Here is a 28,000-nt window from a genome sequence, read left to right as displayed (position 1 = left end):
TAAATTATATTTGGAACAGAATATGCATGTGCTTGTTAAGTCCTCTGATGCTGGCAGTGTTCGGCAGGCCCATGTTACTGACCTCGTCACTGAATGGTGCGAAGAATGTGGCAGGTCGCGCAAATTTGCCTCCTCTGGACAGTGAACAGGGGATAATTAGTAAGTAACAAGACTTAGCTCATTATTAATTAATTAGTCATCTTGACAAAGTGCTTCATTCGGTCTCATCTTGTGGTTCTTGGTTTAATTCTTTGGCTTGGTTTTCTTTGGCTTGGTTCTCTTTCGGTTGAGATCTACGTTTGGCCAACTTAATTTCGTTGCCAACTTTGTTCCGCATAACGATGCGGATTTCCGATGACACTCCTGGGAACTTTGACTTGACATGACCTGCAAAGGAACACGTAAAAAACAACAAAAAAAAGATTATAGTCAAGGTAGGTAAATGAGAATCATAGCACGACTTGGGTGCCAATGGCCACTTGAAATTTTATTTGGCCACTAGAAATAAGAAAGAAGCTCTGTATTAGCCACAAACTTGTTAGGTTCTACAACACACAAGTCTATGATCAAATATATTTAATGTGTTATGTTCACCTGTAAATAAAAAGCTAAGCACTAGCCCTGCATAGATTGGGCAGTGATATCTTTTTATAATAAGTAGGCTGATACGGGCTATTCCAGAGTCAAAGACACTACAAATATGAACTAGATGGATCTTCGATTGCGAACTATAAAAAATCCTGCTTCCGCTATCGCACAATTTAAAGGATGTAACTTGTACTTTGAATACAAAGCTATGAACAAGTTTATACACTACAAGTTTACAAACATTTGGCTCATCAAATGTTCAGCTATTTCATAAAATGTGTACCATCAGGATCCATTACATAATTTGCCCAAATATGTAATGTCCATGATGGCACACATTTTCCACTATAAACGAACAATGAATGAAGAAAATATTATCAAATCAAAATTGCTGGTAGCTTTGTAATCTGAGTAAAAATTACATAATGGACGGGTACATCTGTCAGAAGTGATCATGATATTGGGAAACCCTGTTATAACGAGCTCGCTTATAATGAAGTACAGGTAACCCTGTTTTAACAAGGTGGTCGGGACCATCAAATTTACCTCGTTATATTAAGCGGTACTTCGTTATAAACGGCAGATTTAATAATACATATAAAACACAGATTTACGATCGGGACCAAAGGATTCCCCTCGTTATAAGCGAGTTCGTTATAACGGGGTTTCCCTGTACCGCTTATAACGAGGAGAATCCTTTGGTCCCAATTGTAAATGTGTTTCTATATGTGTTATTGAATCTGCCGTTTATAACGAGATACCGCTTATGACAAGGTAAAATCGATGGTCCCAAACACCTCGTTATAAGGGGTTTCATGTGCACATGTACAAATTTTAAAATTTTGAAATCCAACCACTTTGTTAGCAGAGGGTTAATGATTAAAATGAAACATTAATGGCATTGCATAATATTATCTGCACCCACCAAATTTGTAAAGCTGACAAATTTAAACACAAAAACCAAAATTGTACATCTTGACAAATGTTTAATCAATAATGAGCTAAGTCTTGTTACTTACTAATTATCCCCTGAAGCTTGTCACTGTCCAGAGGTGGCTTTGCGCGACCTGCCACATTCTTCGCACCAGTCAGTGACGAGGTCAGTAGGGTAGGCCTGCCGAACACCGCCAGCATCAAATCGCAGGTGTACTTGCGAAAATCACCAGCGTTGCACCTGTCGAGGACGTTTCGACTAAGAGAGCTAGACCTTCGATCCAAGGGCAATCTGTTGGGACTTAAGAAAATACAACATGGTTAGTGATTATATGCTGATATACCCTACTGACTTAATCATGGCCAACATAAATGAGGGTAAATTTACTGTAACATATTTAATGCAATGGTTGAAATTAACAAAGATTTATACAAACCATTGTTCACATCTATGAAATACCATTTGTAAACTGATGGATAAAATATATGGATCTTTTGACTGTGCGCAGGAAGGGGAGGACGGGGGTTGGATTCCACCCCCTCACTTTTTGCACGATAATTCTGCAACGCACGCAGGTATTGCCGCGCGACTTCAGGAGTTTTTTCATCGAAGTCTTCCGCATCGTATGAGACCAAATTTCGCAACGACCATGTGTATACCCTTTTGAAAGCGATTGCTAGCCCGGAAATCGCTAAATTTTGTGATTTGTGTACAAATCCTATGGAAACTGATTTTTTTTTCCAATAAGAGAAAAAAGCTTCATTAATTTTTTTTTCAATCAAAACTATCTTTTGATTTTGGGCTAAAAATTGTTGACTGATGGTAAATAATTTTTCCATCGAAAAAACAAACAATAAAAAATAAAATAAAATAAAAAAAAAACATAAGAAATTCCAAAAACAAAGAAATACACCAGGAATTATTTGGCTGTCGCAATTTTGAAAACATGTTATAAGTTATAAAATATGATGATGCACAAATTGAGCATATTGTCAATTATATTTCGAGATTTATAGACAAAAGGGATTTCGCATAATTTTGCATAATTAACAATACTGATTTTTTCAAAAAAATATTACAATCTTGTAGATTATGTCGCAGGTTATGGTGCCAACTTTCGTGGCGGCGGCGCGTTCTGCGGCCGAGATTTCTTGTGGGGGGGGGGGGGGTGCGGGCTATAGACTAACCTGGCCTGGTGAGGACTAAATACTGTTAACAATATTGACAGTACACACTTAATGCAACAAATAAATGTTTCTGAAATATTTTGCCGATTTGCAATCTCGAACCATCATATAATTAGAAATTGTTATCTTGTATACAAGCAGTAATCAATGTTAATCATGGTTATGTACAAATTTTCTTTTTGAATCTGGGCCACTTAGTCGAACTAAAATATTTATACATGAAGTAATTACCTGTGGTCGTGCTGATGATGGCGAGGATTGGGTGGAGGACTGGGTGGAGGAACGAGCGGGCGAGGAACGAGCGGGCGAGGATGATGTAGATGACCCTCCTGATGGACAGTGCATCTCTTCATGATCAGCCTGCCAATGAAAACGAAAATCCATATTTCATACCATCAAATATTTACCAAGATTTTACTGCAAAGTAGGTCAAGCAATCAAAGGAAACAAAAGCAAACAGAAAATAGCAAATAGCATAAGAGATTTGCATGCATGTTTCCTCCTCTAAAAAATGACTTCTAAATAGTTACTAATTCCCACTGATTCAGTTTTCATAGACCTATACAATATAACGATCCATCCAGAGTAATTCATCATAAACACAAATGCACGCTGGCCTGGAATCGCTTTGCCTAAAGGAGTGATCACACAGTCATGACTATACCCACAAATGCTGTACACATTTGCCTGCGGTATTAACCTGTACGATCGTAGTTCGCCATGTATCGACCATACCTACATATGCTCAATGCATACTGTATGCATATTTGCGAATGCCACAAGAATGCAGTGAGACAGCAGTAAATATGCGATACTCTTCCATCAAGAAAGAAGAACCAGTACGAGGGTTACACACTTGGTACAATTGCAGTAAGAATGTCATAGGTATTGTCCACCATTCTTACTGCAATCATACTGAGTTCGCAAGACATCGTACTGGTTCTTCTCCATTCTTGATGGAAGTGTTATCGGATTCTTACTGCTTTCTCATGGCATTGGCAAATATGTGAACAGTAGACATAGAGCACTAGTTCGTACCACATGCATACAGCAAATTCGTGGGTATAGTCATGTCCAGTGTGACCACCCCTTAAGATTCACAACATACCTTGAGTCTCGACATCTCCTCCATATCCACTATGAACCCTTTAAAGGTTTCGATGAATTTAGGCACTCCTTGAACAAAAACAAAATAACATAGATATTTATTCATACCACTAAAAATTGAACTATTTAAAACTATGAAGGTATTATATGAAGAAAAATTTGCCAAACCGAAGCTGAATACTCTAGAATGGAGAAGAGAGCTGGAGATTTAATACAAACATAAGATCATGACACAGATAAAAAAAAGTAGAAAACTTCTTTGAGAGATTGGGATACCTCAGAAAAAGAAGCCACTCCATGAATTTCACAAAGTTCAGAAGGCTTATACAGAGTTGTTAACATATGGAACAAGTCCCCTCATTCCAACTTTTTTTTTTACCAACTATTCAACATGAATTATTTAAATGGGCTCAAAAGGGCACCATAAACTAAAGGTTTGTTTAACGAATATGTGAGGTATATGACTATGAGGTATTGTCCAAGCATTTGAATACTAAATAATGGGAGGAAATACTGTACCTTGCAAAAACAACAGCTGTTGCTGTATCTTTTCCCTAACTGCCTTCTCCTTAGTCAGCTTCACCTGCAGATCCTCAGTCTCTCTCCTTGATTTCTCCAACTGCTTTTTCAGGTCAATTATCTCACCACTTGTTCCACTTCCCGTTGCCGTACGTCCATTTGATTTTTTCTGTCAGAATGATAACAAATCGGACACTAGTTAAAAAGTATGGTTTATGAATGTGAACCAGCGCAATTACCTCGTCATAACAGGATTTAGTTAATTTTGACCAATAACAAGGTTTCACTGTGAATTAGGATTTGTAAGATTTTACATGGCAATTAATTAGCATACTTATCTAACTAAATATATTGACTTTGTACATTTATAATGTTTAATTACTTAGCTAAATATGTTCAATGAAAATTTTAAAGGATTCATTCAAATGTGTTAAAATTGTAGCAATCAATAGGAGGGCAAGTCCAAGATAAGGTCCCCTGAGAAGACAAAATTTCATCTTTGCTCAACATTGAAATGTTTGGTGTCATTTTGAAGCATGATAGTTGAAATTTAAAATTCTGTGAAGGAATAAATTGTATCATGCAAATTTATGCAAATTTCAGTGACTTAATTTGCATAAATTAGAAATGCTGTGTTACGTATGGGACAAATATAAAAAAATCATTATTATTTAAAGAGGAAGATCAGTAGTGGGCGAGAGGGCGTTGGAACCATTTAACTATTTTGGGAGCTGGAATGAAAATAACTAAAAATACTGAAGTAAGATCATTAATTTTAAACAAATGTCACGTTTATTTGATCAAAATCGGTTCAGAAATGGCTGAAATATCAAAGAAAACAGATATTTACTTTTGTACGTGGCCCACGTACAAAAGTCGATAACGGCCGTGTGTATTGATATTTGAATTTTACGAACGAATTTTCGCTCTTCGATGGATACAAGATCAACCTTTTTTCATTCATAAAATCACACAGAAGTAAAATTAGGTGTCCAAAATTCCACGATAGTTCTTTAATGATGTTTTCTTTATATAAATACCCATTAACCTGATTTCAAATACATTTCGAGTTCCTAAACCACTACTGATCTACACCTTTAAAGGAACACAATTGAAATTTTATTAATATGTGGACCTAAGAGGTACATCATCTATTTTAATTTGGTATGAAAATTTATGCACGACGCAATTAATTATGCAAATTAGGTCGCGTCCTATCAGCGATTGTCCCATACGTAACAAATTGAGGACATTTTTTTAGTTTATTTCTGAATTTGTAAAAGTTATTGCAGTGCTATTCTGGGAAGTTCTAATTTATTGTGTTAAGAAGTTAGATACTGGTTAGAAAGAAAAGAAATAACAATTAGACCCATTTTTAATTAGCAAATGAAATAATGTTACGTATGTGACAATGTGTTACGTATGGGACATCCCCATATATATTGCATGCGAATGTACATGCAGCAGGCATCAATAGTTTCTCAGTACATGAATGGTCAATGAGCCTGCAGCATGCATCCCAATCTTGCAGCCACTGTCTTGAGACAATACTAGACTGCTGCATTCTAAATGGGGAGAGGTAGGTAAAATAAATCAGCATGAAATGTGTAAAATATATTAATTTAGGTAGAGCATAATCCATACAGAAGTCATCACTTCATTTGAGAACAATCTGAATATGAAGGAGCACATTTGTTCTTCAAGAAATGCAACAACATTAAGCCATCCAGAAGAACCTGATTCAGATTGAAAGAATGCTATAATTTGATTAAAAAATACCCTCTTATTTATTAATTTGTAAGAAAGGTGAAAATATATGACAATCAGACAGTTGCCATTACTGTCAGCCTCGGAATCATGAGGAAGAAAACAAGTCTTGCAAAACAAAGTTCAGCTTTGCTAATGAACCAGAGACAGATTTTTTTTTTTTACCTCCACCAGTTACTACCAATCAAGAAATTCACATCTTTACAGAGGAAAGTGTAGCTACTGAGTAAGATAAATACAGTGAAGAGGGATAACAAAAAAAAAAAAAGAACAAATTTTACAAAAATTATGTGATGATGCAGAAGATGCCCATAAAAAATAGCCTTTCAGAAAAGTTTTGTTAGAAACTGTGACAACATCAAGAATTTTAACTGTGTATTATTTCATATTGTGGCCCCCCTGTTCAAGATTAAATCTACAGGTAGGAAAGATGTATTTGATAAAAGCAAGGGTGTGTATGCTTTCATTTTAGAAATCATGCAACTGTTTCATGGCATTTCATATTTAGGGAAAATACACTAATATAGACCAAGAACGGTGCACGGTGGTTCATTATATTCGCACAGAATGATCATACTTGTTTGTAGATCTATAGCTGGTATTACTCAAGTGGTTCTTCTTGAACAATAGAAAAGGCATTTTCACACAGTTTAATTATACAACTTAAAAGCCCAGTGAATGTATAAAAATTGCCCCCACCCCCAAATAAAAAAAACAAAAAAATATCATCAAAACTTCTATAATAATTAGCACTAGTAAATACATGTTCAAATCAGTTAGTGGTTGATTAGCAGCATGCCCGTATGAAACAAAATAGATAAAAATGAAAAATATAATCAAATATGATTATGGTTGTAAATTTTATTGGAATTTCATTTTCCTGACAATTTGCAAACAAATCTGATTAATTACAGCTTATTTCACTTTGGTAACCAGACCAAAAATCCAATATACGCTTTCCACACACTAAACGAATAGGGGAAAAAATGTCCCATACGTAACACGTCATATCTGTCTTTAATCAGAGCCTGTACTTAGAGCTTTCTGCCTTTTTACATGAAATTTATCCTTGGTAAACTTGAGTGCTGTGACTTTTATCACAGTGAGTTTCAAGGTTTTAAATGAAATACTTTCTGAGCAATTTCAACTTGAAAAAGAAATTAAAAAAATCTCTTTTCTTCTGGTCCCATACGTAACAGCACACATTTTCTCTTCTAAAATCTCATTGTCAAGGTCATTTCTCACAATTTTTTACATGAATACACTTCTCCTGGATATCAATCACCATGGTTAAATTCAATGCAATCAAAGTTCCTTTACACCATTTTTCTGGAAATAAAAGCCTCTGAAATGTCCCATACGTAACACGCGCGTTATCTTGGACTTGCCCAGGACTGAGCATTTAGTTAATTGTCATATAACAGTGATTTTAGGACACTTTGCATATGTGAACAAACTTATAGCTTACTATGCATCAACAGGTACCTTAGATTAATCACGCTTGCAAGTTGCAATTCCAAGGTGTTTAAATAGCTGCACATACCGTTTCATTGGCACCAAACATTTGCTTCCTGAGATCCCTGGCCATCTCATTGCACTGTGAAATTTTTGATTTTGATTTCTGAAAAAGGAAAAGATAGAAGTAAAAACAATTTTATGATTTTTTTTAAATAGTACTGTTTAGCATCTTGGGAATTGTCTAGGCACACAAGTTACACAACCATTGGCGATTGCAGTTACTTCATGAAGAAAAATTTAGCAATATGTAGACGCTTAGAACCATCTGTATTAAGCACCCAAGAAATTTAAAAAAAGAGCAAAAACATGTTATTCTGTTTCTACAAATTGAAAACAAATATCCCTCCTTATACATTTTAACCAGAACATTTGTTTATAAATATGATTGAGCTGCATAATATTGAAACAAAGCCAACAATGTTATTTCTGTAAACTGTAAAGGATTTATTGACTATGTTTGTTGATGAGTTTGTAAATGATAACTGGATAGAAAGATTTTGTTAATCTGTCAGTCATCAAAAATTACTTCCAGTGTTGGGATATCATATGACACATGTACACACACCTTTGTTTCTTTTGGTTGAGGCTCCTCATCATCCGTCTCCAACTCCGAAGATGAATACATGTATGTGCGTGTTGGTTTCTTCTTTCTCTTCCCTCTCCCAGTTTCCTTATCAGTCTCCATTGATTGCCCGTCACACATCTTGTTCCTTTTTCTGATGAGATTATCCTTGGATCCTTTAAACAATTTTGAAACAAATTAAAAAATTAACTATACAATTTCAAACAAACTCACTTGGAGCTTTCCCACTCCTCATTTGGTTTGGTTTATGGAAATAATTAATACAAAAATCACTTTTCAAATGTCTCCATAATCATGATAATTGCTTTAACATATCAGGGAGACCCCGAAAATTTTTTTTAACAGGCTAGGGCACTTCTAAAAAATAATCATGCACATAATCATGTTTATGTCAGATTGTCAATTTCTAGTACCTACCTCATCATTCATGCAGCTCGTCAGCGCCACACATACAGACATAACTCTGGGGCGATCCGAATCCACTCAAAAGTGAACAAAAAACTAAAAAAGTTCACATTTGTGCAGTTGGCCACGGGAGGGAAGTCTCGGAAGCCATTAAATGACTGAATTTGTGCCGAATGGAGGGGGAAATCCGATTCTTTTATGGAGGCACAGCAAAGCTAGCATATTGCGTCATATTTTGGTGGTAATTAAGTATTGCATGATTTTATTATTTTAAAGCTGAATTCAGCTGCACAAATGTGAACTTTTTTTGTTCACTTTTGAGTGGATTCGGATCGCCACGCGCAGCGTGGCAATCCTCGGAGTTAACAGACATGTAACTCCGGGGATCGCTAGCGCGACAGCGCTAGTGATCCGGAGCCAAAAATGTCTAATGGGAGTAATGCGCAGCGAAAAACTGCTTTAAAATAATTAAAAAAAAAAAAAAAAAAAAAATCTGCTAGCGATGCCCGGAGTTAAATAACAGACATGTTGATAATGCATGTGAGGCTTGGTCTTGGAAATTTACTAGTACTACGTGATCATGTGGTCAGTGCCACTGTTTACATCGCACTCACTGCAATATACCAACATCATGGCAATGTACGAACATCAGAACATAAATCACAGACAATGTTTATAATATAGAAGAGTAGCTAGTAGAACATTCAAATACAAAGTCAAATTCAGTTAACAAAAATAACGGTAAAGCCTAAAGGTCTACAATCGCACACCCCCCTGGCATTTTAAAAGTGTATGGCCGATTGAGATGAAATTTGCACAAATTGATGCTCTAATAATGATTAATACATTACGATATCGGCATCGACATCCAATGCGATCGCAATGGAGAGTAGTTGTTGCCTCCGATCGTACAACCAATTGTGATCAATCCCAAACAATAATAACGCTGATCATAACATGTGATAAACTTTTTTCCATTATGAATATAAATTATAAGGGAAAAAATAACAGAAAAAAATGTAAAAAGTCTTGTTAATGTTATCACACTCACAGCGTTATAATTGTTTGTGATCCATCACAATTGGTTGTACGATCGGAGGCAACAACTACTCTCCATCGGCATCGCAATCGCAGCCATTGCCATGTTGACACCGATAAGGCGATATCGTGAGTTCCCGCCTTCGAATTTCTTTGAAATTTTTGTCACATATCAATCATTATTAGTTAGAGCATCAATTTGTGCAAATTTCAATCGGCCAAATATTTGTTGAAATGCCAGGGGGGTGTGCAATTGTAGACCTTTTTTTACCAAAATAACAATTTGAATCAATATAGATCTAATTAATAGTACATTGACTGTAATACTGGTAGTGGTACAAGTCAATGGACCATGTCAATTGACTGTTAACCCATCAGTGCCTAGGCTAAGGCTAAGCCCCGCATATTTGTGGGATGGTAGTGATATTTAACGAATAATGGCCAACAAAATTTACGACAAATACGAGTTGCCAATTTGTAGAGGAAAACAATGATCAATTTGGCCTTTAGCCTTTAAATAGCTCTCGTCCTTGATGGGTTAATGAGTCACAAGTAGATCTACTAACATACACAAGGTGTTTTACACATATGACAAGAATATATAGGATTAGGAATGGTGGCAGTGAGTGAGCATGTCAACAATAATGTTACATTCCCATGGCCATGCACACGTTTGTCTTCGGCTTCGCAGACGCAGTTTCTTTTTGGAAGGTTTAGATCTATTTGAAAGTCGATTTGAACTTGAAGAAAAATATGTAGGCCTACGTTAAATTCTTTAGACTTAAATATTGTATGACATCAGATGTGTTCATTATGAGATTGTGCAGCCGATCATATAATTTTCAATTTGATTTTATGCAGAGAATATGTATTTTTGACATTATTCGTTGACATGTACGTAGCCTGGAGGCGTCTGGGGAGGGAAAGACACATACTGTACGTATGGTCCCATACGTACAGTAGGATTTATATCCTACATAGAGTAAATCCTGTATAGTGATTGGTTCAAGTAGCATCATGTGACCGAATATATTTCAACTATGATGTTGCGTGACGTCAGACCTCGATATATTTTTGGATATACCAATATTCTGACGTCATTATTTCACAAAACTGGATATCTCGGCGCACCGGCTTGCGCGCTCTCTCTCTCCCGGGCGCGCAAGTCCAGCGCGATGCGTCAGCGCAGACACTAATCTGCGTTCCGCTAGCCTGGGCGCGGTGGCTCGGAGAAAAGTAGGTAATTCAACAGGACTTTGCATGCTCAGCGCATAGATTTTGGTTATAAATTATTAAAAGTAGGATATAAAGCAAATATATCAGGCGTTTCATTCGAAAGCATAGTGGGAATTATTAATCCTCGGTTGGACTGGCAAAACTACTATATTTCCCTCGGGGCTTCGCCCCTCGGGAAAAAATAGTAATTGCCAGACCAACCTCGGATAAATAATTCCACTATACTTTCTCAAAGCCCGATATATTTGTTTAATGTCTTTCACTCCCCAGACGCCTCCAGGCTACATGTACGTCATTGTAAATATGTATGACCACAATTATCGTATAGTAATGCATGCATGATGCATGGGACTGAGTTGCATGGGTACACCGTACGGACTTACTATTTACAGCCAACACTGTTGCTCGATACTTCTCCGTTTTGCTGCCACTGACCCACATAACTTCAACAGCTTGATCGACATAGCTTTCAGGATCCACATCCTTGTCCGTGTCTAATATCCAAGAAAATGGTCCAATTTCGACGCTGTCATCGCTTTCAAATTCAAAAAGACAGAAGAACTCGTCTGAAGCTGGTGGCGGCATAGTGAGGCTGAGATCTTGAATGAAAAATAGACGATCGCGCGCGCCTTTCTACGATCCAATAAAAAAGGTGCACGCGCGTCACGTGATTTTTCGAGATACGCGCATGCGTCCTTCAGGTGATCACGATTGTCAAACAATCGCGTACATATTACATCGCATGATTTTACTGTTCAATGTCCATATTGCATGTAAAGATTAATTAGCCTATATAAATTTCCCGGGATAATTATCATCCTTTTATTGTGAGTATAAACGATAATTGATTTACAGGGACCGCGGGGTATCGCGGAACGGGGTGGGGGGGGGGGGGGGACTTTTTTTCAAAGAATAGTCAAAACCCTCATTATTTTTCTTTTTCATCACTGCAATCATTTGATTTGGGGCTAAAAGTTGTTGAATAATGTTCAATATTTTTTCCATAAAAAGAAAAACAAAAAAAATATAATATCAAACAAATACATAAGAAATTAAAAACCAAGAAATACATGAGGAATTTGTTGGCTATCACAATTTGTAATGTTAAAAACCAGTTTATTTAGTAAAAATGGATGTTGATATACAGATAATAAGCATATTCTGAGCCATATTTAGTGATTAGGAGTACCACGGTAGTACCACGGTAGTACCACGATAGTACCACGGTTCTACAAGTACTTCAATTGTACCGCGGTACTATTGCAAGAGTACCACGGTAGTACCACGATAGTACCACGGTTCTACAAGTACTTCAATTGTACTGCGGTACTACTGCATAAGTACCTCGGAAGTACCACGGTAGTACCACGATAGTACCACGGTTCTACAAGTACTTCAATTGTACTGCGGTACTACTGCATAAGTACCACGGTAGTACCACGATAGTACCACGGTTCTACAAGTACTTCAATTGTACTGCGGTACTACTGCATAAGTACCACGGTAGTACCGCGGTAGTACCGCGGTACTACAAGTACTTCAATTGTACCGCAGTAGTACTGTGGTAGTACCGCAGTAGTACCGCGGTAATCGCAGTACTTTTTTACAAGGGTAGGGCTAATCATAAAAGATGGTTGTCAACGACTGCTAAAACTTAGAGTTTGCATTGTAACTAACATAGTTAATTATTCTGCTTCTTAAAGAATATATTTGCAATCTAATCAGCAGAAAAAAGAAAATCAAAGGTATTCTATGTATTTTATACTCAAAGCTGACGTAAATTAAAACATCAATAAAGTCAACATATAATACTTAATAGGCCTACTATAAATGAATAATACCAAATAGCAGATCCACTATTATACCACATCATAATCAAATATGCTTTAACAGGAATAGACTCGATAGACTTAAAGAGTCAAAAAGGAAAGGAAAGAAAAGAAAAAACAAAAGACCCAAGTCAAGTTCAAGTAGACTCTAAATAGTTTATTTGGGTTTGAAAATGTGGTTTTCTGGGATGAAATTACAAAAATTTTATGTCACATTTATCCCAGCTCCACCTCAGTAATGCTCGGTGACTGTTTGCTGCACCGTTCGCCCACAGGTGAAAAAGGTGAAATACACGCGCGCCTATGGGGATTGTGAACTGTAGCCAAAATCGTATAAAAGTACACTTTTTGATATTTCTACGAAGACGAAGTTATATAGAAAATGAAGAATATTGCAATCAGACCATATCCCTAGAAAATTGCTGTAAGAAATGTCATTATGAAGAGGAAATGGACAAAAATTTGTGAAGAAAAATCACGAAAAAGGAAATCGCATCATGAATATTCATATCATGGGCGGTCCCCACATTTGCATGTTATAGCGAGTTTTCCATTATTTATGGTTATTTGTATATAAATAATGATTATTTGTATATAATGGCAAACTGTAAAAATTGTTTATAAATAATGATTATTTATAAATAATGGGATATTGAAACAAAATTGTTATAAATAATGAAACACGATGAATTTTCATTAATTATAAATAATGAGGTAGATCGATAATTCATTATTTAACAAATAATCTTTATTTATAAATAATGGAAAACTCGAACATTAAATAATGATTATTCATAAATAATGAGAATAATGGTGCACTCGAAAAAATTATTTATAAATAATGAAGTAGACGTTTTCGATCATTATTTAACAAATAATCATTATATCATGGAAAACTCAACAAATTATTTATAGATAAAGAAATGTGAACTGGCATTGTTAATAGATAATTATTATTTTTAAACAATACTTATTTATAAATAATGGAAAAACGAATTGCAATTATTTATAAATAATGAAGCATGTATAGTGTCATTATTTATAAATAATGAAGTATAGTGTCATTATTTATAAATAATGAAGTATGTATAGTGTCATCATTTATAAATAATAAAAAACAATCATTATTTATAAAAAATGAAAAACAAATAATCATTATTTATAAATAATGAAAAACAAATAATCATTATTTATAAATAATGAAAAACAAATAATCATTATTTATAAATAATGGAATGTCGAACTATTATTATTTACAAATAATGAAGTATTACTTGGAATTATATATAAATAATTAGAAATGATATTTTACATAATAGTAGTTATCTACAAATAAAATGTAAATTATATATAAATAATAGGTATTTTTTAATAAATAATGATTATATAACAAATAATTGTTCTATATAATATTGGTACATTCGGCGCCTCATAGTTAAGTGCAACGCCGGTCATGTCAGCGCCAGCGAGAAAACCGAAAATTGGACACTTGTATTGTACTCAGATCAGAGCCAACGAGAGAGATAGAGATTAGAGGGCAACATTAACAACACACAACTTCACAAGCGCAGCATGTTGCATGCTTGGAAGGTCAACTCCGCTCGAATATGGTGACCACTCTAAAAAATAAGGTGGGTTTTGGGCATAGATATTATTAGTATATACCAAAATCTCTATGGGTTTGGGCACCCAAGGGTTCATTACATGCCGCCGCGCACAGAAAATTCAGGCCATAGGCATAGTGGCATAGAACTAAGTCGTGTGCATGTGTTGTGGACCCAAGAAGTGAGATCCCAGCACGCGCGACCCACGGGCACTAGTTAGAAATCCACTGCCAAACGCGGTTCGTGGTACGGTGCGAGGTTAGTATACTAAGTATTATAAAATAGGTGTATTATTGGCAAAATCGTGATATAGGCCCCGCTCGAGAAAAACTTGTAATCGATCATACCTCAATTTCTAATTCTAGGTTGCTAACTTCAGCTCACTATATATACTCGTGATATAGGCCCCGCTGCTGTGTTGAATGGCAATGTCCGTTCGCGGGGCCTGTTTCACGAGTATAATACTATAATCGTTATATAGGCCCCGCACTATGGCACTTCAGACACTCCAACACAGTAGCGGGGCCTACATCACGAGTATATTATTAAGCTTGCATCCTAAGATAGTATTAGTAGCGAAACTGGCCCCGTCCAATGCGCTTTTCCCAACATTCGCACGTGTGTGGGGCTTGGATGACGGCTATTAGTAGGCCTATACTCGTTATCGAGGCCCCTTGCACTGTTATATCATGGAAAATAACGTGGTCCTGGGGCTTGTTTCCCCGGCCGGTGAGAATTATCATGGGCGGCGCTGGAGGGGGGGGGGGGCCTCCAATTTATTTTCCAAATAAACAAGGAGAGAGAATAATAAAATGTGTATGTATGCTACTTCTTCAGAAATTTATTTGTCAATTTACTTCATATCTTCATATTAAGATTTATCAATCTATTTCTATTGATTAATTAATGTATTTTATTCCTCATTTAATTTATTTGTTTTCAGTTTTTTTTTTCTTTTGTGATATAGAGAGTAAGAGCTATCATTCGTTTTTAATTATTTCTATGTGTGGAAGTTCATTTATTTCAGTCTATATTAATTGATTAATTAATGTATTTATATTGATTAATTAATGTTTTTATATTTATTCACTAATCATTTAATTTATTTGTTTTCAGTTTTTTTTTTCTTTTGTGATGTAGAGAGTCAGAGGTATCATTCGTTTCTAATTATTTGTATGTGTGGAAGTTCATTTATTTATCAATCTATTTTAATTCGATTAATTAATATATTTATATTTATTCATTAATCATTTAATTTATTTGTATTATTTTTTTTCTTTTGTGATATAGAGAGTCAGAGGTATCATTTTTTTCAATCTATTTTAATTGATTAATTAATCATTTAATTTATTTGTTTTCAGTTTTTTTTTTCTTTTGTGATATAGAGAGTAAGAGGTATCATTCGTTTTTAATTATTTTTATGTGTGGAAGTTCATTTATTTCAGTCTATATTAATTGATTAATTAATGTATTTATATTGATTAATTAATGTTTTTATATTTATTCACTAATCATTTAATTTATTTGTTTTCATTTTTTTTTGTCTTTTGTGATGTAGAGAGTCAGAGGTATCATTCGTTTTTAATTATTTTTATGTGTGGAAGTTCATTTATTTCAGTCTATATTAATTGATTAATTAATGTATTTATATTGATTAATTAATGTTTTTATATTTATTCACTAATCATTTAATTTATTTGTTTTCATTTTTTTTTGTCTTTTGTGATGTAGAGAGTCAGAGGTATCATTCGTTTTTAATTATTTTTATGTGTGGAAGTTCATTTATTTATCAATCTATTTTAATTGATTAATTAATATATTTATATTTATTCATTAATCATTTAATTTATTTGTATTAATATTTTTCCTTTTGTGATATAGAGAGCCAGAGGTATCATTCGTTTTTAATTCTTTTTATGTGTGAAAGTTCATTTATTTCAGTCTATTTTAATTGATTAATTAATGTATTTATATTGATTAATTAATGTTTTTATATTTATTTATTAATCATTTAATTTATTTGTTTTCATTTTTTTTTGTCTTTTGTGATGTAGAGAGTCAGAGGTATCATTCGTTTTTAATTATTTTTATGTGTGGAAGTTCATTTATTTATTTATCAATCTATATTAATTGATTAATTAATATATTTATATTTATTCATTAATCATTTAATTTATTTGTATTATTTTTTTTCTTTTGTGATATAGAGAGTCAGAGGTATCAGTCTTTTTTAATTCTTTTTATGTGTGGAAGTTCATTTATTTATTTATTATCTATATATTCATTTATTATATATATATATATTATTTGTTATCTGAGAGGCGTGCGTAGGCCTAGGTCTTATGTTGATACAGGCTCGTACATTTCATTTATTTTTATTCATTCTGGAAGTTCTTGTGGATATACAAAATGATGACGGCAATCATTGTAAAGCTCAGAATATTTACTCTTTCACCTGGTATCCTCAGAAGTTTCCTCGATCATTCAGGCATGAATGACTTTAACAATTTGAAGAAAGTATAGATATACAATCTAAATTTAAAAATAATCGTTTACCTTTTTTTAATTAGTCGTAGTTGAAGGGTGTTATAACCTTATTTTTCGTTACATAAAGGGAATATATATTTTATTTAAAGGTCAAGTTCACCCCAGAAAAATGTTGATTTGAATAAATAGAGAAAAATCAAACTCGCATAACGCTGGAAATTTCATCAAAATCGGATGTAAAAGGAGAAAGTTGTGATATTTTAAAGTTTCGCTTATTTTTTTTTACAAAACAGTGATATGCACAACTCATTTGCTTGCAAATGATACAGTTGATGATGTCCCTCGCTATTTCTTTTGTTTTTTTTATTGTTTGAATTATACAATATTTCAATTTTCACAGATTTTACAATAAGGGCCAACGTGACTGAACCATATATTCCACATGTTCAGGGAGGAATTAATCATTGTTTCACTTGACAATGAGAAAATTGGAAAATATATTTCATATAATAAAATACTAAAGAAATAGTGATTGGGTGGCGTCATCAGTTTCCTCATTTGCATACCGACCTGGATGTGCATATATAACTATTATTTTGAATTAAACTAAACTTCGGAATGTTATAACTTTCTTATTTTGCATCCGATTTTTATGAAATTTTCAGCGTGATGATCGTTCGATTTTCCTCTTTTTATTCAAATCAAATTTTTTGGGGTGGACTTGTCCTTTAAATTAATTTTTTTATTCATGTATTTGTTTGTATTAAACTTTTTGTTTTATTTGATGTTAGACCAACAATTATCGTTAATTTCTCTTTTTTGTGTATGGATTTGATCTCTCTCTCTATACCGTATATTATTATATATATATAACAAACTATATTTTGTTACCTTATAATACCACTGAAGCCAATACGTGAAACGTTTATATATATATATAGAGAGAGAGAGAGAGAGAGGGGGGACCTAATACATTACTATTTCAAGTTCTCCTTCGTATTGCTTCACTTATTCATTTCCTGGTTTATTCATTTATTCGTTCATGTTTGTGCTGTTTTGGGAAAAACTGTTGTCTATTAATTGACACGATAGGCCTATACCCGAGAGGGGGCAGTATACCCTGACCGTGACGTAAAGTTGATGATAATTAAAGCAGAAACTAGAAAAAATATTCTTAAAGGTTTGCTGAAAAAAATATTTTTTTAATTGCTACGCATTTTGGTTAAGAAGTTCGCTATTCTCTAATCAAATATTTCCATTCTCACACTTTAATTAGTGTTTATTATATTAAATTGTATTCTACTCATTAATGTAATGAATGACTTGCTAAGATCAATTGTAATGTCACTTTCACCTGCCCAGTAACCTGCACAATCAAGGTACTAATGGATAATTTGTTTTTCTGTTCCAATCGTGAAGAAGCGAAAACGAAAATCAGCCCCTTAGTTTGGGGTTTTTGAAAACACAAAAACGAAATCACAGCGAGAATAACGTTTTGTGATTTGGTTTTTGTATATAAAAAAAACAGAAAAATTAAATTAGAAAAACTTTTGTGCTTTATCTGATTTCTCATTCTAAATTTGTGTTTTTATATATAAATAAAAAAACCATATCAGAACATGCCACGATTCGTGACCTCACTGTCAACTAAGTATATGTATGATGCAACTGCATGAAAAACAGCGCCTACAGAATTATGGGATGTCGCCTAGCAACATGATGATACTATGTTAGTGGTAATTAAACTACATGTAAATCGATGTAAAATATTGATATTTACAGATGAATCCAACATGACCAAGCAATATCATTTTGGTTATATATCCTAAATATAATGCTTATCAAATATAGCTAGTTTCTTACCCTCCAGAAACTATTAGACGAAACTGACAAGGTAAAAAATGTCACTTAAACACAACAGTCATATCATTTCGTCTTCAAGAAATATAATTTTACAAACAAAGAAGTTTATGCCCGGGGGGGGGGGGGGCACTTAGTATATAATGCATAGTGGGTATGTGCCGCGGAGGGGACCCCCATTTTTACACTCAAATTTCCGTTCCGAGGCATAGCATTTTTGTCTTATTGAGAAAAAGAACAAAGAAAACCGCTCCAGAGCATAGCATTTTCTTCTTCTCGAGAAAAAAGAAGAAAAAATCCGCTCCAGGGCTTCGCATATTTTCCGTTACGCCGTTCCGGTCGCAATTTTGATGAAAAGCGGCCGCAGCTTGCTGTCCGACCATCGCCTCTGCGCTAGCGCGCCCGTCAATCGTGCCGGCCGTCGGGCTAGCTGCATGTACGTTCCATAGGGATGCACTCGCACGCAGGCGACCCGTTCCAAGGACCCCCGTTTTCACAAACATTTGTAGTTCCGAAGCCCGTTCCGAGGACCCTCCTTTTTACAATGAGCCCGCTCCAAGGCCCCCGTTTTTTGTCTCGCCTGCGGCACACCCCTACCACTTTTTTGGTCGAGTGCCCCCCCCCCCCGGGAGTTTATGAAGCATGATCTGATTATTAAATCAAGAACTATGTAAATCTCAAATATAGAGAAAAAAAATATCCATGCAAATCATGTTCGATAAACGATCAAGCAGGGGGTGCTGTGGGTTTTGTTTGAAAAAATGGCAAAAAATAAGAAAAAACATTACACTCCAAGATGATGGGGATTTTGGTAAAAATTATTGCTCCCAAATAAAAAAGAATTACAATCGATTATATAGACCTATAATTATATGCTCCCATCAATTCAAAGAATACAACGGTTCAAGGAAAACGTCAATTATACTAAAATCATTTAAAATGCATTATTATCCTTTGTAATGGATCAAATTCAACAAGGAAAGTTAAGTGTTGAACAAGATGCCCCCCCCCCCTCCTCTCTCACTCCTACATGTCAGCAGTGTTTAAAAACATAACCTTTTCGTGTCGATATAATTCAACAAAATTCATCTCGTACTTCGATTGCATTCGCATCCTATTTTCAAGTGTGAAAAAAAATCAGCTCGCGCTCCTCTTTCATATCCTGTTCATGCGTCACTGTAAAGTCCTTTTCCCATTTTCAGTTAAGTAATTAAAATTTTAAATAAACGTTTGTTGTTTAGGGTTAATAAGAGCTTAATGTGCTCCATTCATAGCTTTTAACACATGGATTATAATTAATTTTTTTTTCACAGTTAGCGTTCTCGTTTAGTTCGGCTGTATAGTCATGGTAGGCCTATCTTGTTGGTAAATATTAAAGCAAAATGTACATAAACTTCCATATCACAACGCCCCCCCCAAAAAAAAACACTTACCTTTTCCTCTTTGAGTGGCCGACCAGGGATTTCATGAATGGCAATGTGTCCAACCGGCCTGTACGGCTGTACCCCCGCCCCTTTAAAAATACTGAACCCGTACCTGTGTGTATATTTTTTTCTGACGCATTCAACCAGACAGACCTATGCGCCACCAACTGTCTTCTCAAATTTGCACCCCCCCCCTCCCCCCCCCCGCTACGAAATCTCGGATCTGGGGGACACATTAAACTCCTGAAATAAAATATCACAGATAAGGAAATAGTAGAATAATTCGTGCATGAAAATAAATTATAAGAACACATTGAGACACTTTTCCGAAATTATTAAATCTTTTAATAAAATCGGGGGCGAGGGTGTATGAATTAGTAAATAAATGAATGCCATATAGGCGAAGAAAAAAAATGCAATATTTGGATGGTGAATTAATGAAATGACGATCGATCAATAAATGTTTTTTTTTATAATTTGTTGATGCGATATGCTGTTATTTCAGGCCTACTACCATGTATACCAGCAAACAATCGAAATCCATCATTTTTAAAACCATGCTATCAAATACAGTTACAAACAATCTTCAAGTGGATTGATTAAAATGAAAGCAGGATGAGAAAATAATTTAAGTTGATAGGTTAATTAGCTGAAGAAATACTGGGATATCAATGAACGGTATAAGTAAGCTTTAAAAAAAAATAAAAGATTAATAAATTGATATTTAGGTAATAGAGAAAACGTACTTAACGTACTTAGATAATATAGATAATGATAGGCCTATCCCCAATTGTGGGGGCTGGGAGGGGGATAAGTCTCAGTAAAATATAGATTAAGTTAATTATAGCGTAGATATCCCTCAAGCAATAATAAAATTGACCAAAAGAAAATTAATAAATTTTTCCCGAATGAATATGCCTATTCGTTTTCTTTTCTGAACTTAAATGGATGAAAAGTGGGGAAGCGGGGATTTATGAAAGGAATGAAAAAAAATACAAATTGATAATACGCAGGAAGCCAGATGAATGATTCAATATTGAATAAGAGAAGAAAGCCGATTTGAAAAAAATGTATATTGACTTCCTACATCCAGGTGATTATAAATAGATTATGATACATGAATGAATAAATGGATTCATTCGCAGCATTACGTCAAGTGAAAGATTGGGGGAAATTATACAAGAACTATATAATTAAATCATTAATGACACCTCCCTCCCCGCAAAAAAATAATTCAAATGAAATGCTGAATAAAACGAGGTTATCAAATAACTAGCAAATACAAATTACGATGGATAATGGAACAATAACTATATATAGGCCTAACGTTACATCGAAAACACTCCCAAAAAAATAGCAAATGAATGAATCATTCACGGATTTATCAAAAGTTATTCAGAGAGCAGATCTTTAAAAGCAAAATATTAGCAACACGAGGGCGGCGTCGGGTTGTGAGGGGCCTGGTTGATTTTTCTCTGAAAACTGGAAGGATAACATCATGCCTAAAACAAGTCGCCCATATGGATCCTACTCCATTGTCATGCAGAGTTTTTATACTCACTTCTTTATTATTCCCCTTGTTTTTTTAAAAATAAATTGGAGCCCCCCGGGCCCCTACAGCGCCGAGCATGATATCACTCACCGGGGAATCAAGACCCACGACCACGCTATTTTCCATGATATAACAAGTGGAAGGGGCCTCGATAACGAGTATACTATAGCCGTCATCCGAGCCCCACACACGGCGAATGCTTGGACAAGCGCATTGGACATCACAAAAAAACTGAAAACAAATAAATTAAATGATTAATGAATAAATATAAATACATTAATTAATCAATATAAATACATTAATTAATCAATTAGAATAAATGTAAATAAGTGAACTTCCACACATAAAAATAATTAAAAACGAATGATACCTCTTACTCTCTCTATCACAAAAGAAAAAAAAATGAAGAAAAAAAAAAAATTATTAATTAAGCAATTAAAATAGATTGAAATAAATGATACCTCTGACTCTCTATATCACAAAAGAAAAAAAACTGTAAACAAATAAATTAAATGAATAAAATACATTAATTAATCAATATAAATAGATTGATAAATAAATTAATAACTGTATTAATATATAAGTAAATCGACAAATAAATTTCTGAAGAAGTAAATACATACACATTTTGTTATTCTCTCTCCTTGTTTATTTGGAAAATAAATTGGAGGCCCTCCCCCCCCCCCCCCCACTCCAGCGCCGCCCATGATAATTCTCACCGGCCGGGGAAACAAGCCCCAGGACCACGTTATTTTCCATGATATAACAGTGCAAGGGGCCTCGATAACGAGTATACTAATTGCCGTCATCCGAGCCCCACACACGTGCGAATGTTGGGAAAAGCGCATTGGACGGGGCCAGTTTCGCGATTATCTTAGGATGCAAGCTTAATAATATACTCGTGATGTAGGCCCCGCTACTGTGTTGGAGTGTCTGAAGTGCCGTAGTGCGGGGCCTATATAACGATAGTATTATACTCGTGAAACAGGCCCCGCGAACGGACATTCTGAGCCATTCAACACAGCAGCGGGGCCTATATCACGAGTATATATAGTGAGCTGAAGTTAGCAACCTAGATATTGAGGTATGATCGATTACAATTTTTTTCTCGAGCGGGGCCTATATCACGAGTATGCCGTATTATTTCAAGCATCGCGATTGGCCAATACGCGTCACATGACACCCAACTTTTTTGGTGCACTGCACGGCAGTGCAAAAGGTGCGCAACGAAAATTGACATTGCACGCTCAAGCAAACCAGTGCGGTAGAAGTCCCGGGAGAAGTCCAACAAAACTGTACTGTAACTTTTCAAGAATTTGTTTCTGTGTTGCTATTTTATAAAACAAATAATGCACTTGCTCTGTCGTGCGTAAAAGTAAATGCAGAGAAAGCTCGGTTTCTTCAGATGGTGCACGCTGGGCACTCGCCGCCAGCGGCTCGTGCACAGTGCGGCACCTATCTAAAGAAACCTCGCATGCTCTGCATTTCCACTAACGCACTAGGCTGCATGCATTATTTGTATAATACTAACCTCGCAATACGTGTGAGTGGTTTTGGGGAACTTTGTCTTTGTAGAGTTGATTTTTTTTCATTTGTTAATTTCAAATACTTTTTTTAATGAAAATATTTTAGATCAGTTATTCTTGGTAGTCATGGTAGTACTAGGGCTAGGCCACTCATTCAATTTCAATGAACAAGGTTATGATATAACCTAGACCAAAAGCTTCAGTCTCTGTATTTTGGTTGTTCCGCTGAACTACGTTGGCTCCACTCACCATACATAGACTGAAGGGGATGGGGCCCCGTACCTACACTACAGCCAACGTATAGTGAACTAGCGTTTTGTAGATCGCGATTTAAAACTGTTTTTTAAGCAAAATTGAAAGTTTCATGGTTTCCATTATCAGGGAAATATAAATAACTTAAGTAATTGCATACCTTGGGCCAAAGTTATTGAAAAAAATCCTCTGGATGATTGAGAAATCTGTCATCTAAGACATTTTCACCTGACCTGACGGTTTTTCTTGCAAGTTGCCATCTTGAATGACGTCATTATCGTTATTAACTTAATGTCTCGAATCGATATATCGCAATTATAACTAGTACTAGTACTAGTATAACTAGTATCGTTTATCTTCGGTTTCGTTCGCATATGGAGCAGATCGTATAATATCGAAAGCAATATCGATATCACATTCGTGATTGTTGACGTTCGTTTGTAAATATTTTATAGTTTGGCTGCCATTTTGACAATTTTTATCGTGTTCAACCCAATTAAACATCGGTAAAGTATATTTTTCATGCCTTTTTCATCTATATCGTTTAAAATATTTAAATATTGGAATATCAAGTGTTAAAAGTTTGTTGTTTATACATCCTTAGATTGTAAATTCGATGTGTAAAATTACATCAAACTTTGGACTGTGAATTGACAAAAGGGAGGGAATGAGAACACATGCGAGCCCACACGTACACCCTACCGTCGGTAAATGGGGATTACAGTAAAATGTCAGAAATTGTTGAATAAATCCCCAGAAACGACGGTTATTCCTGTCTAGATATAACCTTGTTCCCAGTTTATTAAGTTATATCTCCATGTGTGGCAAAATAAGGATGGCAATGTTTGGCTTATTTTCTCTTTTTCTTTGGGACAAATGCTTGGTTTTTTTACACTGACAGTTTTCATTACACCTATTTGTCATACAACTTGGCCCTCAAGTAAATTTGATTCTTTAAATTATTTTTTTCTTAATTAAATATAGGGGGGCCTAGAGATAAAAAATGAAAATTTTCTTGCCATATTATTTTCCACCAATAGAGGGCGTACACAAAAATATGCCAAAAATTCAAGTTTTTGAGCGCTCTAGTGAATACAAAATTTTTTCCCAAGTTACTAATGAAAAATAAATTGCAACTGTACAGAAATTAGTAATTTTGGTCACAAAAGTGATATTTTAATAATTTTTTAAAGTGCGTGCTCTGTACAGCATTGGCATGACATAGTCCAACCTGTAGATTCCCCACAGGCAGGGTGGTTGCAGTGAACAAGTGGGCTAGGCCTATATATTAAAAATATGATATTATTTTTGAAGGAAATATTTAGCTTAAGCCTTAAATAATCATGATTTTGACATTTTCCCTCATTTTGGAATATTAAGTCTATTTTATGACGAGGATACCTCTGGTCTGTTATTTTCTTCTGCTGAATTTCGCTGCACCACTAACAGTAACACACTCACACAACATGCGAGGTTAGTATACTAACCTCGCACAACGCATGTGATTTCATAGTAACTGCATTTTGACGTTTTCATTCATCACACGAATGTGAGGGACTATGAAACGCCAAATTTTTAAATATTTTTCCACTATGTTAATCTTGATCGTATGATTTAGTTCATTTTAAAAATGAATTAGAAATTATTGATAAAGGTGTTTTTATCGCTTACCTCCAAATCTCAACCAGGATACTTCGCTCGGTCAGTCTTTGGTCATCCTTCATACTGCGGTGGAAATTACGCAAACAAAAATCGAAATGCGAATTTTTCCTATCGAACATTCTCGATTCAAGTCGTCGGCGCATTAGGAAATTGTACCAAAAATCAACAGGTTGCATTTCATGTATATACTTAAAGAGGGTCCTATTTGGTCAAAGTCGTGAGAATTGAAATATTGTATAATTCGAACAATAAAAGAGAAATAGTGAGTGACATTATTGACTCTCATTTAGATATCAATAAATTGTGCATGTAACTGTTTTGTGATAAATAAGCGAAACTTTAATATGTCATAACTTTCTTATTTTACATCCGATTTTGATGAAGTTTTCAGCGTTAGTCTTGTTTCATAATTCTCTATTTATTCAAACATATTTTTTCTGGGGTGCACTTGACCTTTAAGAGATTTTCCAATGAAAATACTGCATAGAACTTTGAAATACAAATCATAATTTGGTTGAACAAAATGTTTTCTGTTAAAGTATAAAACAGAAGAGGAACATTTCCTTCACGTATTTTTATATCCAAAATATGTTGCCTTAGTATGGAATAATCATAATGACATAAAATGAAAATGGGTAAAGTACCTTCCTAATGATCATTGAGGTTTCGCCTATGGAATCGTTTATTAATTTTCAAAGCTTTAAATAGATGAAAATGTTCATTGAGAAAATATATATATATATATATATATATATGAACAAAATGATAATGTCCCGATCGTTTCGCATTACGTGTGTTAGATTGCGGGCGTTTGTGTGTGTGTGTGTAGGAAGCAAGATTTTCGTGTTAATGTTTGCACAAAAAAGGAGAGGGAAAGGGAAAGGAAAAGGGGAGGGGGAAAGGTAGAGGAGAGAGAGGGAAAAGGAGACCATAAAATAGAAAGAAAACAAAGGAAAGGAAGAGGGGAAAGAAGAGGGAAAGGGAGGGGAAAAGAAAAATGGAAAGAGCTAGAAAACAGTAGGGGAGGGAGAAAGGAAAGAAAAGAAGGGAAAGGAAAAGCGAGAAAGGGAATGGAGGGGGCGGGAAAGGGAAAGAGAGACAAGAAAAGACAGATTAAGGGAGGGGGAAAGGTAGAGGAGAGAGAGGGAAAAGGAGACCATAAAATAGAAAGAAAACAAAGGAAAGGAAGAGGGGAAGGGAGAGGGAAAGAAAAAAATGGAAAGAGCGAGAAAAGAGAAGGGGAGGGAGAAAGTAAAGAAAAGGGAAAGGAAAAGGGAAGGGAAAGGGAGAGAAGAAAAGAAGGGAGAACGAAAATGGGGAAAGGGAGAGAGAGAGAGAGAGAATGATGAAGGGGATAGGAAAATGTCAAGTTTGAAGATCTGAATATCAACACTAAAACAAAAGTAGACTTCCATGTTTTATTTATAGAAATACCATCTTTTTCATGATTATAAAGGTTCAACGTCCCTGTTCTAGGTCTAACTTCAACATAAATCTACTGGCGCTTTGCGCTTGAATTCTGGATGTCATTCCTTTTTTAAAAGTATAGGTAATCTGTCGGACTTTTCAAATCCCAAATTTAAATCTTAAGCGCAAATGCCCTCGCAGTATTTTTCATTTAGATACAGTCCTGTCATCAATAACAAAAATTATAAGTGCGAGCTTCGCGCTGGCATCATTTTTGTAAGTGACAGTTATGATGTTGTTCATATTTTTAAAATGCTTAGAATGTCCATTTGTTGAGGTTTAAATGTCCAAAAGTTCAGCGCTCGCATAATTTGTAAGGTAAATAGGCCTACCCTTTTAATTGTTATACAAAGGTGCTTATACAACGTCCAGAATGCAGTTCGGAATATTGAAAATAACTGTTGGTCCCGCTATTTCTGCCCGTGCGACAAGCATTTATCATTTTGAATCATGAGATTCACCTTTAAAATATGATGAAAAAGTATTGTTAAGACTGAATTAAGGAAAAAAGAAGCTCACGTTTCACGCTCGCATTTTGATCCGTTAGCTTATGATAATAATGGTGCATGACTTCGTTAATATATTTTATCGGACATGTCCACCTTTTGGTGCTTCAAGAAAAATAAACACAACATACAAATGATAATAGAAAACGAACAAGAATAGAATAGATAGTTACCTATCCCACTCATGAATTCTTATTTAACAGTCCCCAAAACGTATTTTTTTCGTGTTAGCTTATTTCATATACATATATATATATATATATATATATATATATATATATATATATATATATATATATGGGTCTCCTCATCATGGTTATAAAAAGTGCTCAGAATGTTTTATTTTCAAGTCCTTGTATCAGAATTTTCAGCTCGGGCAGCTCTATCGCATTTTGATTACTATCCTGTTGATTTATTTATTTGAACAAAATATTTAAAATGTCCAGCTTTTAGAACAGATATCAAAAAAAGGTATTCACCTTTGATCATAGATGAGGAAGAAGAAAAAGAGCAAAAAATAGGAAACAAACTAACGAATTAATGCGACACAATTTTTCTTCATTTCAAGGCGACTCTTTACATTTCATCATTGCTGATGGCGTTACAATAGAAAATACCGCTTGACAGCAAAAAAAAAAAAAAAAAAAACAGAAAGAGGAAAATAATGCTAAGCGTCTATAATGCAGCTAGCAGTACAAGCTGCAGAACCGTAAACAAACGTCTTGTGAATAATATCGCGCCCCCTCTTTAGGCAAAAGTTGATATCCACTATGATCCGGCGGCATCTACGTGAAGATCACGAGAAAATGCTTTTTCTTTCTTAAAAAAACAGCAAAGAGAAGTCAACAAACGATCCATATGGTTCGGTAAGTGTCATAGCACAATTAGAATCTTTAGGTAAACTGTAAAGGCATAGTTATTTTAGTAAAAAGGGTGTGAAAGATTCGCG

At 34.8% G+C, this 28,000-nt stretch overlaps 2 protein-coding genes across 4 annotated transcripts in view; one reads left to right on the top strand and one right to left on the bottom strand.

Annotated features, from left to right (window-relative positions):
* Positions 1 to 143: 143 nt before the first annotated feature.
* Positions 144 to 11,493, bottom strand: LOC135157123 (uncharacterized). 3 transcript variants are annotated; one of them, XM_064111684.1, is made up of 7 exons: positions 11,266 to 11,493; positions 8,186 to 8,358; positions 7,646 to 7,723; positions 4,336 to 4,504; positions 3,818 to 3,885; positions 2,941 to 3,069; positions 144 to 387 (listed from the first exon to the last, which is right to left on the bottom strand). In XM_064111684.1, exons 1-7 carry the CDS (start codon positions 11,465 to 11,467, stop codon positions 244 to 246), a joined length of 963 nt encoding a protein of 320 aa, XP_063967754.1. In that variant the 5' UTR covers positions 11,468 to 11,493; the 3' UTR covers positions 144 to 243. The 3 variants fall into 3 exon arrangements, with proteins under 3 accessions (XP_063967754.1, XP_063967756.1, XP_063967755.1); XM_064111686.1 differs by having other exon boundaries at positions 11,318 to 11,408; XM_064111685.1 differs by lacking the exon at positions 144 to 387 and adding an exon at positions 1,715 to 1,822.
* A 102-nt stretch (positions 11,494 to 11,595) lies between these two features.
* The window catches only part of LOC129279050 (uncharacterized), a 42,413-nt gene continuing 26,008 nt past the window's right edge, over positions 11,596 to 28,000 (top strand). The window contains exon 1 of the mRNA XM_064111683.1: positions 11,596 to 11,709. The gene's annotated coding sequence lies outside the window, so the exon portion shown is untranslated. The remainder of the gene's footprint in view (positions 11,710 to 28,000) is intronic.

The sequence above is a fragment of the Lytechinus pictus genome, chromosome 16, assembly GCF_037042905.1.
Source record: "Lytechinus pictus isolate F3 Inbred chromosome 16, Lp3.0, whole genome shotgun sequence".
Taxonomy (NCBI): domain Eukaryota; kingdom Metazoa; phylum Echinodermata; class Echinoidea; order Temnopleuroida; family Toxopneustidae; genus Lytechinus; species Lytechinus pictus.
This window is presented reverse-complemented; position numbering and strand designations above follow the sequence as displayed.